General features: G+C 45.2%; 1 protein-coding gene across 1 annotated transcript in view; it reads left to right on the top strand.

The window, feature by feature from the left end:
• TENM2 (teneurin transmembrane protein 2) overlaps positions 1 to 16,866 on the top strand; it is a gene marked incomplete at its 5' end in the record, with an annotated part of 173,606 nt that overhangs the window by 144,535 nt on the left and 12,205 nt on the right. Inside the window, 2 exons of the mRNA XM_008572405.1 lie at positions 10,582 to 10,878; positions 12,251 to 13,865. Of these exons, the coding sequence (XP_008570627.1) occupies positions 10,582 to 10,878; positions 12,251 to 13,865 (1,912 nt within the window). The remainder of the gene's footprint in view (positions 1 to 10,581; positions 10,879 to 12,250; positions 13,866 to 16,866) is intronic.

Below are 16,866 nucleotides of genomic sequence, written 5' to 3'. Positions count from 1 at the left end.
TGTCTCTGTCATGCTGAACAGGTCTCAGGTGGACAAGGGATCAGGCACTGTGCTATGCACGTAAGCTATACGTCACACAGTGCAAAGCCTCTACCCTCCTGCATCTTACATTGGGGGAAGGGGAGTTGAAGAGAGGAGCAGTTAATCAGTAAGCTAATAAATAACTAAAATAATTGCAGATCTTGGCAAGCACTAGGAAGATGAGGTGGAATTTAACAAATATTTGGAATTCCTGAGAGTAGAAGGCTCAGCGTCTGCAAAACTTGGGTCCTAACTTTTTCCATGTTACTGGATTGAAATCCAGCCAGCCCAGGTGACCTCCCCGCAGAGCCAGACCACTCCATATTAAGATTCTGCCTTTGTCTAGTTGGAGTTTAATTCTTCACATTAGGTTATCAGCAGTCTCCCATGTTTTTCTTCCTCTGTTGGTATCTGCAAAGTTGCAAGCTGCAGTATCTTCCTAAAGACAAAAATGGAATGAGATTAGTAGCCAAATCCTTAATGACTGGATTTCAGGGCTGTGTAATTGATTTTTGATATATGAGCAGGCCCAGACATGGCACGCATCACTTCCACCTACATTGGCAGGAACACAGTCAGGTGGACTCAACTTAACTGTGAGGAAGCCTGGAAAATGCTGTCTTTTCCAAGTGCCTAAGAAGAAGAAAATGAAAAAAGATTTGGTGAACATGTAGCAGAGTCTCTGTCATGCTGAGCAGGTCTCAGGTGGACAAGGGATCAGGAAGGGCTTCACAGAAGAGTTGGAATCAGTTCTGAAGAACAGTAGCGATTAGCCAGGCAAAGATACGGGAAGGAGGTGACCACACAGAGAACGTCACCTGTGAAGAGTCCATGAGGCCAAATGGGGGATGGCATCTCGGACAACTTTGAGTAGCTGCGTGTGGCCAAAGAGAGGTGGATGTGTTATATAGTGTGGCACGGAGAAAGAGCAAGTTGGCCAGGTGCAACGCGTGGCGGGGTATATTACACTAGGCTGCTATCCTGAGGACCACGGGGAGCTGTACCAGGGCTGAGTTAGCAACCTGATGTGCTGAGATGTGGAGCGTTAGGAAGATCTCTCTTGCTTCCTCAGGTGTGGAGGAAGACAGATTGGAAGGGGACAAGATAGGAGGAGATGGACAACAGGGAGGCTGTTTCAACAAGAAACTAAATCACTAGCAGTGAAGAGACAGAGAAGGGGGAGGGAGAGATCTGAGAAACTTAGTACATACAGTTAACAGGATTCAGCAACTAGCAGGAGTGCTGTGCGATGCTGACCTTTAGAGGGACCTTCCCCATGATCATATAGACCGGGAAGGTTAGAGGGCTGCCTTGCTGGGCTGTGGGAGGCATAGAGGCTGGGAGCAGAAACCCAAGACAGAGGTGTCAGATTCTGGTGACCCCAGCTCTGCCTCTTGGAATGAGGAAGAAACAGAATGAAAATAAATGAAACTGAATGAAATGCAGCCATTTACCCAACACCATATAATTATGGCTCCCCATGGAAAACAAGGAATCTGGAGAGAATCAGTGGGGCAGCACCTGAGGATATCATGTATTGAAGCAAATGGCCTCACTTTTCCCAGGAACTGGCAAACTCCTGGGGGTCTACCCATTTGAGGGTGGTAAGGGCCCAAGCTCTGAGCATCCCTGGGGTCCAGAGAAGAGCTGGAATCTCAATGAAGCCATCATGATAAAACAGTGCATGGTGAAATTCCAACCCACCTAGGTACCCTTTCTTCCCGCAATCTTCCAGTCAGAGACATCTCTTAGTGGAGGAAAATGTCAATGGCTCTTTCTTACAGGCTAGGGAAATGTAAGATTGCGGATGGGTGGACCAGGACCATGCCCTTCCACCAACAGCTTTATAAATGCATTGGCGAAAATTTGGAGGGTTAGTCTCTTTGTTTCTGCCCAAACTCAGCAAAGGGAAGATTTTTCATTATACCTCCCAAGGACTTCTCAAGAATCACATTTAAAAGAGCCCCCCAACCCCTCCCCTCATACCCTCCACGCCTTTCTCTGTTCTCTCTGGTTTTTCAAAAATATATGAAGCAGCTGTATCACAGCATCTGTAAGCTCCATGAACGCAGGGACCATCTCACCACTCTATCCCTGGTGACAAGTGCCATGTGGTGAGTACTCAGATAACAGGCAACAAAGGAAGAGGTGATGACCATGCCCTCTTTAGGCTCCTCCTTGATGGTGCTTAGTGTGTAAATGTCCCTTTCCCCCAACCCCAAGCAAACACATTGTCTCTGTATCTATCCAGGATCTTTCCACTGCAGAAGACAGGAAGTGCACTCAAACTAGCTTAATAAAAAGGGCAAGCATTGTCTCACATAACGGGCCACCACAGAGAGGAGCTGGCCTGAGACTCCAAGATGTCATCACATTGGCATCTCTCTCTATCACAGCTCCCTTCCATCTCATGGCAGTGTTTCTCTTGGCAGTTGGCCTAATGTTCTCCTAGACCAAAAACCTCTTCATATTGGGGGGTCAGGCAGACTTGGCCAAAGTTAACTTCAGGCTTGCATCATCTCAGCTTAGTGAACCCAGAGGAAGAAGGAAAGGACCTCCTCCAGCATTTCTCTGTTAAAAAAAAAAAAAAAAAAAAAAAAAAAAAAAAAAAAAAAAAAAAAAAAAAAAAAAAAAAAAAAAAAAAAAAAAAAAAAAAAAAAAAAAAAAAAAAAAAAAAAAAAAAAAAAAAAAAAAAAAAAAAAAAAAAAAAAAAAAAAAAAAAAAAAAAAAAAAAAAAAAAAACCTGTGGAAGAACTATGATTGGCCTGGCACAGATGGAATTCACATCCCTGGGCCAATCACTGGTCCGAGAGATGGGGATCTGTAATGTGATCAGCCATGCCCAGGTCACATGCCCACACCTGTATCTTGTGATGGACATCTTAGTAAAATCACCTAGACAGGGGAAGCCTTAGAGAAAGAGGGTGCTGCACCCAAAGAAGAAAGGGAGAGGTAGTAGGTTAAAACACAAACACCCCAGTTATATTCTACATCCTCCATCCTTCCAAAGCCTAATCACAAGGCAAACTCCTGGCTCTGAGGATCTGTTAAGGCATTACTGCCTTCCACTCCAGCAAGCCTCTTTTCTAGGCTTTTGGAAAAGAGAAAAGAAATTGACCCCTTCTATTAAGATTTCAAACTTCTGCTCTTTCCTAAAGTGGATTTTGTGCATGCTTCTCTCTGAAAAGGAATATATAACCACCCCCTAGAATATTTCTTCCTGATTATGATTTACATAGAGATGGCAAAAGCAAGAAACGTGTAGGTAGCAGAACAAAAGAAAAATTGCTTCCAAGATAATTGATGTTGGTATTAGTATTATTGGTATTTCATCATGATATTGGTATTAGTGTTATTAGTATTCCAAAGAGAAGTGGGAGTTAGTAATTTTGTTTCAGTTTCCATATAATTAATATGACATTGCAATTACACACTGGCACGTGTTAACATTTACTAATGTGGCAAGTCACAGTGACGCAGGAGTGAGGTGGGGAAGAGGGGTGCATGGAGTCCACTCAGGCAGGTCTGCTAACCCATACAAGTCATTATAAAGGCCTGAATTTCATCAGCTCCTTTCTGTTACAGTGCACTCACTTGACGCAGGAGTGAGGTGGGGAAGAGGGGTGCATGGAGTCCACTCAGGCAGGTCTGCTAACCCGTACAAGTCATTATAAAGGCCTGAATTTCATCAGCTCCTTTCTGTTACAGTGCACTCACTTTTAACAAATATTTAATTTTTCAAACACCTACTATGTTCTTGTCACTTTACTAGGCACTGAGTGTACATTATATTGGTGAACAAAACAGACCAAAGACTCAACCTTACCTTGTGAGCAGCACTTGTGCAGACAGAAGAACTTGAGATAAATTTAATATTAACACAAATAACACATAATTAGAAGGGCAAGCCTCCCGAAACACACTAAACAGTGTATTCCCCAAGCAAACATTACTTTTGTGTGACTTCTGTCTTGGATGGTGTGGTGGAAAAGTGGAAAGACCCTAATGGAGCTTATGCATTAGCAAGGGAAAACAAATAACAATCAAATAAATGTATAAAAAATATAAAGAAATTGTGATAGGTGCTATGAAGAAAAATATAGGGTGGGGATAATAGGGATATATAATTTAAGTTAAGGCCACTCTGGGAAAATAACATTTGAGCTGAGAACTGAATAAAGAGTAAGTAGGCATTTTCCAGGAATGGGGTGGAAGGAAGGCCTTCTATGCTAGGGCACCAGCATGTGCAAAGGTCCGGAGGCAGAAGCAACTGTTTGCTGTATCTTGGCAGAAGAGTGCATGTGGCTGGATTACACTAACTGATGGTAAGCTCAAGGTGGCATGGACTTATTGATCCTTGTGAGGATCGTAGAAATATGGAAGTCTTCCACAGACTTACCCACTGGTGAATGCTAAGGGAGCATTTAGTTGGAGCCTTTTTGGCGGCTAGGAAACACAACATACCTGCTTTCTAGGTCAGGTCAAAGGATAACAAGTGCAGCCCATTCAGTCATCTGGGCTGAGTCTCTGTACCAGATGCTTCCTTCTCTGCCACATCCCTACCAATGAACCCTCTACCTTCACGAGAATGCTCCCAGCATCACCTGGAAATAGAAATTCTATGCCTGTGCAGGACCTTTGTTCACCACCTGCTGACTTCCCCACCTGGAATCTCCCTGACTCTTCTCCTGCCCTCACCTGTTGAAGTCTTACTCCTACTTCAGGCCCCCACTTCAAGGCTGCACTTGCTCTGGGAAACAGTCCTCGTCAGCCCCAGTTCTGGCTCCGTGACCCTCCTCCCTGCCCATAGATTCTTCCCTGTGCTTACTCTCATTACAGCACTCATGTTTTAGTTGGCTCACCTGTCTTTATCCTCCTCTGACCTGTAAGCTCCACAAGGGCAGGGGCCATGACTGTCTTGCTCTGTCTTAAGTGCTGATCACAGTAACAAGCACACACAAGTGGTAGGTGCTCAGTGAATGTGAAATGAATGAATGTGTGGAATTTTAAGTTGACATCATGAAAACCCACTTTTTCCCACCTCTGTCTAGCAATTCCAGCTCCCAGGGGCCTTCCAGAATGACTCTAATTGCTCTTTGGAATGAAGTCTTTGAGATATTTGGAGATCACAGGTGTCCTAGTCACATTTTCTATTTTCAGTTTTCCATGTTAGAACTTTAGATCATCAAAGTTGACAAGATTTTTATACTTAGTCTAATACAATCCTGTTATTCACAAATGTTCATTGAGCACCAAGCACTTTCCAAAATAATAGGGACACTAAGAAAAATAAGATAAAGTCCCCACCCACCTGGAGCTTACAGGCCATTACAGATGAGGAAACTGAGGCAGGAACAGCGAAGGTAAGGCTTTGGAGTGACAAAGCTAATCAGTGTCAAGACTGGAGCTCAAATTCGGGTCTTTCCACCTTCCCACCTTACCTTCATCTAAAATAGCAAGTCATCCAAAAATAATGTTTGCTTGGGGAATACATTATTTAATGTGTTTGCAGAGGCTTACCCTTCTAATGATGCATTATTTAAGCTAATATTAAATTTATAGCTAGTTGTTTGGTCTGCACAAGAAGTGATCCCCATGTAGTGCTGTGTCTTGTTATATGGGAGCTGGGGAGGGCTGCTTTTTAAATCCCAGGGGACTGACCCAGAAAGGAAATGAAGATGTCATCTAGGCTAGGCTTTTCCTCTAGGAGAATAACTGTACTCTCCAAGGCAGGCACATCTGCTTTCAAACATTGCCAGACGTGGAGAATCATGTGACCTCACTTGCTAATCTTTTTTGGATTTCTCACACCCAAAGCAATACAGGCAAAGGGTTCTTCTGTACGTCTAACTGAAATCTCTCCTGCTGCGTTGTAATTCCATTTCCTGGAGGGGATCCAGCCCAGTGTAATTTCCTCCTTCATGTTTTTCAAATCATCAGCTCCTGTCATTGCCCCTAGAGCTAAGTTAGAGTCACCGGTTATAGGCCCAGCAGGGCCATTTTGACGACAGCGTTTCCTTTTCTCTAGGTTTTTTATGAGCCTCCTTGTGACAGGCATATGCTTGGTGAGATCAAAACATTCTGAGGGGAAATTCCACAGGGGAAACTACTTCTCAAAGTCTGCCCTCTGCAAAAATAAAAACCATGCTAAATAGCAGAGTTTTATTAACTGGGGAAGCCAGGCTGAGGAAAATGCCCGATAATTAAAAATAATGGCTTCCTTACAAATACAAAATTGTATTAATTTAAAAATTGGTTTCTCTATCGCTGAATTCCTACCGAGCTGGCTGGGAAGGGAATTGTGCTGATCCTGGCAGTGAAAATAATTCAAAATAACTTTTATGTTCTCCAGGAAGCTTCAAGGTTAATTTAAATATTGCTAGACGGGTAATTTAATTCGGAATAAGAGAACAGCATGGCTAAATGAAAGCTCCTGTGCACTCTAAACTGGGGGGCAGGTACCCACAAAGTGCCAGGCATGCCTGTTGGACCCTCCACCATCTCACACCCGCAGCTGAGGCACCACCTCTTTATAAGTGGCACCCTCATAATTAAAGATATTTGATTAGATTACACAACTTGGCTCAGCTTCCAGTGAATTTATCATATTTAGTTTTTAGAAGGACTGATCATTTTTATAGAAATTTCATGTTTCAAAAGTTAACTCTAACCAGTGCTATCACAAAATCCCATTCCCAGGAACATGGGGAATTTGGGAGTAAGAAAACCCTACCCTAAATTATCAATGGCTAATGGTTAGCACCCATTGTTACTTTTTTATGGTTGGTGCACCTGGGCCAGGAGTCAGAGGCCTCATCAGTTCTAAGTACCAAATGGTGGCACTCGGGTTGGAAACCCCTCTTCCATGCTCGTCCAGCTTGTATTTAATTCTTTCTGTGATCTTAGCCCCCTCACACACTAATCTTACAACTATAGTTGTTATAATGCTAGTCATGACTGTATGTATGATTCACATGTTGGTCTTTCCCATGGTTACATTTTACAGCATATATACATACATATACACATGTATACACACATACAATTATATAATGGTTATATGTGTGACTTACCTGTTGTTGTCTCCCAGGTAACTGAAAATAGGGCTTTATGTCACACTGAGTGTATTTTAACCAAGAGTATGCATCAGAATCACCCAGGGAGCTTTTAAAAATCAAGAAGCCCCCAGACCCTATTCCCTGGGGGACTGATTCAGCAGGTGTGGAGTCAGCCCAGCAGCAGTACCTTGAGCAAGCATCCCAGGTGGTTTGGAGTTGCATGTGTGATGGAGAGCCCCTGGTCCAACAGCCTCTGGTCCAAGAGGAGGCACAGCCTTGGGGTGCAAATGGCAAGCTCTGGTTGGGATCCCAGCTCCACCACTTGCAAACTTGAGCAGGTCCCTTAAACCTGTATATGCCTCGTGTGTAAAATGGGATGATAATGGGTTCTCAGTGCTTGACTGAGAGTGTCATTGTGAGGATTAATTTGATAAAACAAAGGCAGTGCTGAGAACAACACTAAGCCTGTCCTAAGTGCTCAGGATGCATTGCTGTTGCTGTTCATCCTTGCAAACCACAGCAGGCGCCCAGCCTGACATAGCAGAGAGTTGAGGTCCGATAAATGATATATGCACTGGGGCCCTATGATATGAGCAAAGAGAAGCAAAAAGGGAAAAAATAAGGAAAGGGAAGAAGAAAGACAGGAGAAGGATGGCCAAGGGGATGGGAAATAAGTAGGCATGGTAGGGAGACACCAGCAATTGCCTCTAGAGCCCTGAAAATCCTTCCTCGTTGTTTCCACAGCCATTCACGCTGTTGGTGAGGTCTCAAAGTGAAATTCTTAAACACACTGGTTTGAGAATCATGGTGGCCTTCTGCAGTTGTCCCAAGTGAAGCAACCCAATATGGCCAAACTTCTGTTTCTAGAGGAAATGATCTTTCTGACCCCAGCTTGTGGTTTGCTTTAAAAACAGGGACTCTAATCCGGGAACAAGATCCCCCATAATTCTGACAGCATTAACTTTTGGACCTGTTAAAAAATCCTACCACTCACCCTTTGCTGTCCTGACTATTCTTCCAATTGCTGCATGTTTGTCTACAGGAATCTTCCTCTTGCAGTTGGATCACCTTATAATTCCCTGAACTCACCACCTTTATTCCTGTCTCTATGCTTTGGTGCATTCTCTTTTCTAAATGTTCTGTTTTGATGTTCTGTCCTCTTCTCTCTGGCATGCCTCCCTGGAAACAGCAATGGTTTGGGGAATCTGGTAGTCCTGGGTTTACATCCCACCTCTGTCTAGCTATTTGACCCCACTGGGCTCAATTGCCCATGTGTAAAATTGTTTCTGCCTATGTTGTGAGAGTTAAAATGGGATCAAGTATGTATAGTACCTGTCAAAGTATCAGGGACTGGTATCAGTTTTGATTAGTTTCAACTGCTAGTAACAACAGGAGTTTTAGACAGGAAAAATAAGTTCTATGGGTATACAGTCAAGCTAGGCATCTACACTTAATAATTTACTGCATGTTATCAAATGACTACAAGAGAAGAGATCAAATGTCATCACAAAGAAGTGATTATGTTTTATAATGATAAATATGCTAATTACCCTGATTTACTCATCACACATTGTACACAGGTATTGATATTCAACTCTGTATCCCACAAATATCTATAATCAATACATTTCAATAAAAAATAATAACAAGAGCTTAATCAAAATATAGGCTTATTACTTTCTTATGACTTAATAAGAGGTAAGCAATCCATGGCTGTGTGGATGAACAGTAAAGGTCCCTAGGTCAGCAGGGACCTAGGCTCTTTTTCTCTGGATGAGCCATCATCCAGTTTCTAGCCTCAAAGTCACCTCATATTCACAAGGTGAATGCTGGAGCTCCAGCCATCACATTCACATTTCACCTAGGAAAAAGAGGAAAGTGGGAAAACAAAAGATTGCCTACCTCTCAGCTGACTCAGCTTCCTTTAAGGATATTTTTGAGAAGACCTAGCCACCAACTACCACTTACATCTTTTTGTCCACCCCTGTCTCCAAAGGAAGCTGCAAAATGTAATTTTTTTTTTACCTGGCACAAATCTGTTCCCCAGAATACAAGTGTTTGTCATATTATAATTACTCCTTGTCTCCCCCAAACGCTGCAATGCAGAGCCGTCAAGGATTGTGGAAATGTTTTACAGTCTCTTTGTCATTCAACACATGTCAGGGATGGATGCACTATACAGGAAGCAGTAATGCCATTTAAATGTCTAAGTGGTTAACGAGTTGAAGTCTGAAGACTTAAGTTCCAGACCAACCCTACTACTTCATTGCTGTTTGACCTTGAGCAAAACATGTAACCTCTCTGTTTCTTGCTCAGTTTTCTCATTTGTCAAATGGTCTTTGTGAGCATCAGTTCAAACAATGGATGCAAAGAGCCTAACACAATGCCTGTATGTATTAGTCCTCAGCATATGTTAAAGTTATTGTTATCATTATCATCGTGACCACCATCAGCATTACCATTAAGTGCTGTTGAATTGTTAGGGTAAGGTGAGAAGGTACCAGACATCTCTCAAGTCTCTTCCTTTTGCCTGTTTATATCTTCCCCCGCCATCAGCAGCTGCCCCAGGGACATCTGGATTTGCAGTCAATTATGTTGTAAGAGTCTGGGCGAGTCTGCCCCATTTCAATTCACTTCCAGACATACACTCAGGACTAGCTAAATCACGAGAGGCCTTCTTTTTTTGCCCCTAACTAGAGTCTAGTCTACCAGCTCTGCCTTCTGGGACAGGCTTTCTTCTCTGATGAGATCAACTTCTAAATAAATATTAAATTATATCTGATGTGTTCCACTGTTCCTTTCAAATCTAAGCAAATCAGTTCTTCCCTTTGTTGGAATTCCCTCAGCCCTAGTGATACTTGTGTGGCAAGATCTATCTCTACATATTAGAATAAAGAAGGTCGTATAGGAATGAGCCTTTCTATTCCCAGATCTTTGTAAAATATGGATTTCTAAACCCTCCTGTCCACCTTTCTTGATGCCTTTACTTACGATTTTCTAAGAAATCATGGCATGTGTTAATAAAGATCATTAGCTTCTCAGCTAATGATGTGCCAGAAAGGGTTATAAGTATGCAAATACTCAAATTCTCTTGCTCCCAGGACAGCCAAGACAGAGCAGTCAAAACCCCAAAATCCAGGGTTCCTGTGTGTGGCTGTATGATTTGTGCACTGTGCAATTCCCACCATTCACACTTTCTACAATGTGTAATTGTAATTGTGCAGTGCACAACCAACCTAACTGCCCATAGCAGCCATGCCCAGAACCGTCATCTCCAACCATAAGCAGCCTCATTTCTATATTCTAGTGCACCATACAAATATTACCATTTTATGTGCCATGCTGTTATTAAAGAGTTTAGAAAGGACCACTCTAAGTAACTTCAGGGTTATTTCTTCCTCCACTTATTCCCTGGTCATGCCAGCCGTGTCCTCCACAAAAGCCTAAGCTGGCATGCCTGGGTGGTGTCTTTCAAACCAGGTTGTTCATTGTGTTTTCCTAGGTGCATGGAAGAAATCTCTTGTCCATTGACTATGACCGGAATATTCGGACAGAAAAGATCTATGACGATCACCGGAAGTTCACTCTGAGGATCATTTATGACCAGGTGGGCCGCCCCTTCCTTTGGCTCCCCAGCAGCGGGCTGGCAGCCGTCAACGTCTCTTACTTCTTCAACGGGCGCTTGGCCGGCCTTCAGCGCGGGGCCATGAGCGAGAGGACGGACATCGACAAGCAAGGCCGGATTGTGTCCCGCATGTTCGCCGACGGGAAAGTGTGGAGTTACTCCTACCTTGACAAGGTGGGTGAGCATGTCACCCCTGTCAGCTGGGGCCTGCTGTTATTCCCGCTGCTCTTTTCAAACTAGCCTGATGCACTTTGCCATGAGACATTTTAACATCTTTACCTTCACTCTCCAAGGGCTCCTCTCATGCTCCCGCCCTCCCCAGGGAAGGAGAAAATCAGAAGGAAAATGTTATTCATAGCTCAGCACTATTACCATTAAAAGAAAAAAAAAAAAAGTGCTAGACACTCAGTAATGGCAAAAGGACAGATTGTCTGATTTTACTCCAAAAAAGAAGTGCTGTTGAAGTGGGCAGGATTATCCCATTGGCAGCACGGCTAATCATTACTTATGAATTGGAAATGCAGCGAGTCATTTCTGCCTTGTCCTAAATTAAGCCACCCGGGTAGGGAATTTTGCCTAAAACTCAAGTACACAGAGCAACCCTGTCCTACCTACTTGGCCTCTTGACTGAAACAGCCAGCAGATTCTCTCTACATAATTCCCTGTGTCTGAAAGTGCCAAATTCAAGGTCTCCATGTTGGAAGAAAGGTCGGATTGGAGCAGCCCTGGTCGCCTGGTCATTAGACAGGGGCTTGCTCAGCCTGGGCCTCTCACTGGGACTCCCCTTGGCACAGGTTCATGTCTTCCTTCCTCGTCAACCCATTACAATGATAACATGCAGACAACGCTGTTACCTCTCTGCAAGAAGGGGCTGCTGTCCCCTTGGTCCTTCCTGAATAATGTTCTCATTATGCCATAAAATACTGGAATGGTTGACCAGGGGAGGCAAGAATCTCCCAACTGCCTCTAGCTGAGGCCATTTTTCCCCAAAAGAATCAATGATTCTGAGTTATTTCATCTTTGCAGTGGCTTCTAAATAGAGAATGTGCTTTTCCTGTAGATTTAATTAGGGTGTCAAAAACACAGTATGTGTGTCGCCACATCTCTCTCTTACTGAGCCAGTAGCAGTCGTTTCTAAACAACCTTAGGATTCCTTGTTATTGAGCCTGGGGCAAACTCCATGCCTCTCACCTCAGCCCTGCAAGCCCTTGATACTCAAAGTGTGGTGCATCTGAGCTACAGCAGCATCCCCTGGGATCTTGTTACAAATGCAGGTTCTCAGGCCCTGCCCCAGACCTACTGAATCAGAATCTGCCTTTTTACAAGATCCCTGGGTATTTCACATGCACATTAAAGTTTGGGAAGCATTGGTCAGAATTGGCACACTCAGTGAAATAAATCTATTTAACCTCTTGTGAAATCCCATCCTTCATGGCTTTTGAATTGACATTTGGGGAAAAGGAATAAATCATGTCACTCTGAGTGTTTGATCCTTAAGAGCCAACTGATGCAACTGATGTGTTCCCTTCCCCTTTCCTTTCTCCAGTCCATGGTCCTCCTGCTTCAGAGTCAACGTCAGTATATATTTGAGTATGACTCCTCTGACCGTCTCCACGCTGTCACCATGCCCAGCGTCGCCCGGCACAGCATGTCCACGCACACCTCCATTGGCTACATCCGCAACATTTACAACCCACCTGAAAGCAACGCTTCAGTCATCTACGACTACAGTGACGACGGCCGCATCTTAAAGACGTCCTTTTTGGGCACTGGGCGCCAGGTGTTCTACAAGTATGGGAAACTCTCCAAGTTATCGGAGATTGTCTATGACAGTACCGCCGTCACCTTTGGGTATGACGAGACCACCGGCGTTCTGAAGATGGTCAACCTGCAAAGTGGAGGCTTCTCCTGCACCATCAGGTACCGGAAGATTGGCCCCCTCGTGGACAAGCAGATCTACAGGTTCTCCGAGGAAGGAATGGTCAACGCCAGGTTTGACTACACATATCATGACAACAGCTTCCGGATCGCAAGCATCAAGCCTGTCATAAGTGAGACTCCCCTTCCCGTTGACCTGTATCGCTATGATGAGATTTCTGGCAAGGTGGAGCACTTTGGCAAGTTTGGAGTTATCTATTATGACATCAACCAGATCATCACCACTGCCGTGATGACCCTCAGCAAACACTTTGACACCCATGGGCGGATCAAGGAAGTCCAGTATGAGATGTTTCGGTCCCTCATGTACTGGATGACGGTGCAGTATGACAGCATGGGCAGAGTGATCAAGAGGGAACTGAAACTGGGGCCCTACGCCAACACCACAAAGTACACCTACGACTATGACGGGGATGGGCAGCTCCAGAGTGTGGCCGTCAATGACCGCCCCACCTGGCGCTACAGCTATGACCTCAATGGGAACCTCCACCTGCTGAACCCGGGCAATAGTGTGCGCCTTATGCCCTTGCGCTATGACCTCCGGGATCGGATAACCAGACTTGGGGATGTGCAGTACAAAATTGATGATGATGGCTACCTGTGCCAGCGCGGGTCCGACATTTTTGAATACAACTCCAAGGGCCTCCTAACAAAAGCCTACAACAAGGCCAGTGGGTGGAGCATCCAATACCGGTACGATGGTGTAGGGAGGCGGGCTTCCTACAAGACCAACCTGGGCCACCACCTGCAGTACTTCTACTCCGACCTCCACAACCCGACTCGCATCACCCACGTCTACAATCATTCCAACTCGGAGATCACCTCGCTCTACTATGACCTCCAAGGTCACCTCTTTGCCATGGAGAGCAGCAGTGGGGAGGAGTACTATGTTGCCTCGGATAACACAGGGACTCCTCTGGCCGTGTTCAGCATCAACGGTCTCATGATCAAACAGTTGCAGTACACGGCCTATGGGGAGATTTATTATGACTCCAACCCTGACTTCCAGATGGTCATTGGTTTCCACGGGGGCCTCTATGACCCCTTGACCAAGCTGGTCCACTTTACGCAGCGTGACTATGACGTACTGGCAGGACGATGGACCTCTCCCGATTATACCATGTGGAAAAATGTAGGCAAGGAACCGGCCCCCTTTAACCTGTACATGTTCAAGAGCAACAACCCTCTCAGCAATGAGCTGGATCTGAAGAACTACGTGACAGGTGAGGACTCTGCCACCTCCATTGGGCGGTGGCTCCCTGTGGGGTGGTTGTCCTGGTGGACTGCTGGGAACTTGGAAAGAAGGTCTTACAGCTGATGGTAGGAGCATCCTCAAGAGCTGCTAACCCTGGGCAGTGACAGCAGCACGACACCTAGAAAAGTAGAGGGATGGCAGTGCAGAGCAGTCACCAGGTCTGTTTGAAGATGTCCTGACTGATTTCAAATCCATTCCGTTGAAATAACTTTTATAATATCCCTTCCTACCCCAACAGGGGAAAGCAGCCTAAGAAGGGATAAAGAATAGAACTGGTGGTGTCCAAAATATCTGTTTCAAATTTTCTCTCTTCCATTTATAAGTCAAAGGACCTTGGCTAGGTGTTCAGTCTCTCTGACCTGTAGTTTCCTTCTCTGTGAAAGGGTGCTGATAAAACCATTCCATAGTGATTGTGAAGAGCAGATGAACTTATATAGGTAAAGTCTAGTGTGTGGCACTTAGTTGATGTTCATGAAATGGTACCTGCTTGTGTTATTAACATTGTCATTATTAGTGAAGCAATGAGTTAGCCTAGGTTCTGCGATGAATAAAATCTAGTTCCTAACCTTCAGAAGCTCACCTACTCAGATATATATACAAAGAACCAATGAAAATGCAAAGCAGATTTAAGTCTGTGTCACCATACAGGTGTCTGTTCAGTCATTTATTCAAAAAGCATTTATAGCGTGACACCATGCTAGATGCAATGGTGAGCAAGACAAACACCCTTCTCTCAAGAGACTGTGTGTGTGTGTTTGTGCGTGTGTGTGTGTGTTCATTCAGATCTGGAAGACTTGATATAATGCAGAAGGGCCCATGTCAAATTGGGCCTGCAGAATGAATGGGATCTTGGTTGGCAAAAGTGGGCTCAAAGCTGAAGGAAGACTATGAGCAAAAGTCAGAAGGAGATAGGAAGCTTGGAAAGGGGAATAGAAGGAGGAGCCAAGGAATGCAGGTGATATACTGCCCCATGATAAATGAGAAATTGGTGAAATGAGAGTCCCTGTCTATCCATCCATTTGTCCATCCATCCATCTGTCCGTCCATCCATCCATCTACTCATCCATTCAACAAGTATTTGTAAAATATCTAACGTGTACTAAGTACTAGAGATACAGTGGTGAGCAAGATACAGTCCCTGACCTCAGGGAAATAAGCAAGGAAATTGCAATGGGTGGATGCATAGAGATAGACAGATGGATCCACAGAGACCAGGCCCCAATGGGCCAACTTCCAGCAAGCTGGCCAGGGCCATCTCACCTGTCCATGCTTTTTATAGAGGAACAACAGGGGGAACCCCAAGACCAGGGCCTTCAAGTTCCAGGAAACTTACAGCCCTTGGCCGTGGGCCACAGAGACATCAACAGTCAGGTGACCAGGGGTCAGTTGCTCATCCCCTAAGTCAAGAAAGGAAGCAGCAGCTGCTTGGAGCACAGTGCTGCCCTCGATGTGCTACAGAAATAAATAGATGATATTAAAGACCAACTTGCAGCCGTGCAGTGCTTCATTGACAAGTTCCATACCCCTTGAAGTTGAACCAAAGCTTCGTACAACAGAAGGAGCTGGTACCTTTTGAGCCCAGGAGCTGCGACCAAGCCAGTTCTTTCCTGTCCTCCTCCCCCTGAGCGCTGCCACAGTGCCCTGCCAAGGCTTCCCCTCTTCCCCATGGCTTAGAAGGACATTTGTTCCCCAATTCACTGCACCTCTCAGGAAAACACACACAAATACGTAGTATCAGGTAATAACAAGTGCTGTGAAGATAAAATAGGATAAGGGGTTAGTCAGTGATGGGAAGTGTCTTCTCTATTAAGGGTGCTCACAGAAGGCCTTTCTGAGCAGGTGGAATTTGAGCAGAGACCTTTATGAAGTGGGGGACAAAGGACGAGAGTGTTCCAGAGAGAGGCAGCGGTGTGAGTGGGCGGCAGACCATGCCTGTCTTAGCCGTAGGAGAGACTCCTGCCCCACACAGAATGTCTCTCCCAGAGCCCCGCTTGGCGCTGTGTACTGTGAGGCCGAATCAGCCAGAGCTGATAAATAGAAACCCTCAGACTGAGCTGNATTTGAGCAGAGACCTTTATGAAGTGGGGGACAAAGGACGAGAGTGTTCCAGAGAGAGGCAGCGGTGTGAGTGGGCGGCAGACCATGCCTGTCTTAGCCGTAGGAGAGACTCCTGCCCCACACAGAATGTCTCTCCCAGAGCCCCGCTTGGCGCTGTGTACTGTGAGGCCGAATCAGCCAGAGCTGATAAATAGAAACCCTCAGACTGAGCTGAACAGACATCGCTGCCAAAGCCCAAACAAAATCATTCACAGGGCGCCGTCAACCTCACTGACCCCCTCGGCTGCTTTCCTGCTTCTCCGGAAAAGAAAAAAAAAATAGTGAGGTTTTCTGAATAGCGAGATGGCTCTCCCTATTCCAGCGCTTCATAGAGACTCAGTAAATGGGAATCAAATCAAGTTGAACTAAGTCCAACCAAATTGAATCCAGAAACCATTAGAAAGAGTCTAAAATAAAGCGTGGTGTCAGAGAAGCCGCTGAGGGAAGGGGGCTGGGCAGATAGAGGAAGGAGCCGGGCCAGGCACAGCCCGTGCCCGCTGCCTGTTCACGGGGCGACGACCTTCAGATTGTGGATCCAAGCAGGGGACACCAAATCATTCTCCTCTCTGCAAATGTAGGCCCCTCTGTAAAGCCCATCTAAATTAGTCTTAATTTGCCACTTAGGAGACTAGCAGAGTGGTTGAACTTGCTGCTCACAATTTAAGCAGAAGTGGTAATTAAGATGTAGTTGGAAGGAATGCAAGGAACAGAACCTTCTCTCTCCATCATTGCTGTTTGGAAACTGAGCTCTCTGAATGTAAGTGGAAGCTCCTGAAGCTGGAGGAGGTTCTGTCCCCACCCAGGAATGCTGGTGCAAAGCAAAGCACCACAGAGTACTAACTGGGCAGGAGCTCAAAGACACCTGGGCTGGA

Source organism: Galeopterus variegatus, unplaced genomic scaffold, assembly GCF_000696425.1.
Source record: "Galeopterus variegatus unplaced genomic scaffold, G_variegatus-3.0.2 Scaffold780, whole genome shotgun sequence".
Lineage (NCBI taxonomy): Eukaryota > Metazoa > Chordata > Mammalia > Dermoptera > Cynocephalidae > Galeopterus > Galeopterus variegatus.
The sequence above is the reverse complement of the archived record's forward strand: the minus strand, read 5'-3'. Positions and strand labels throughout refer to the sequence as shown.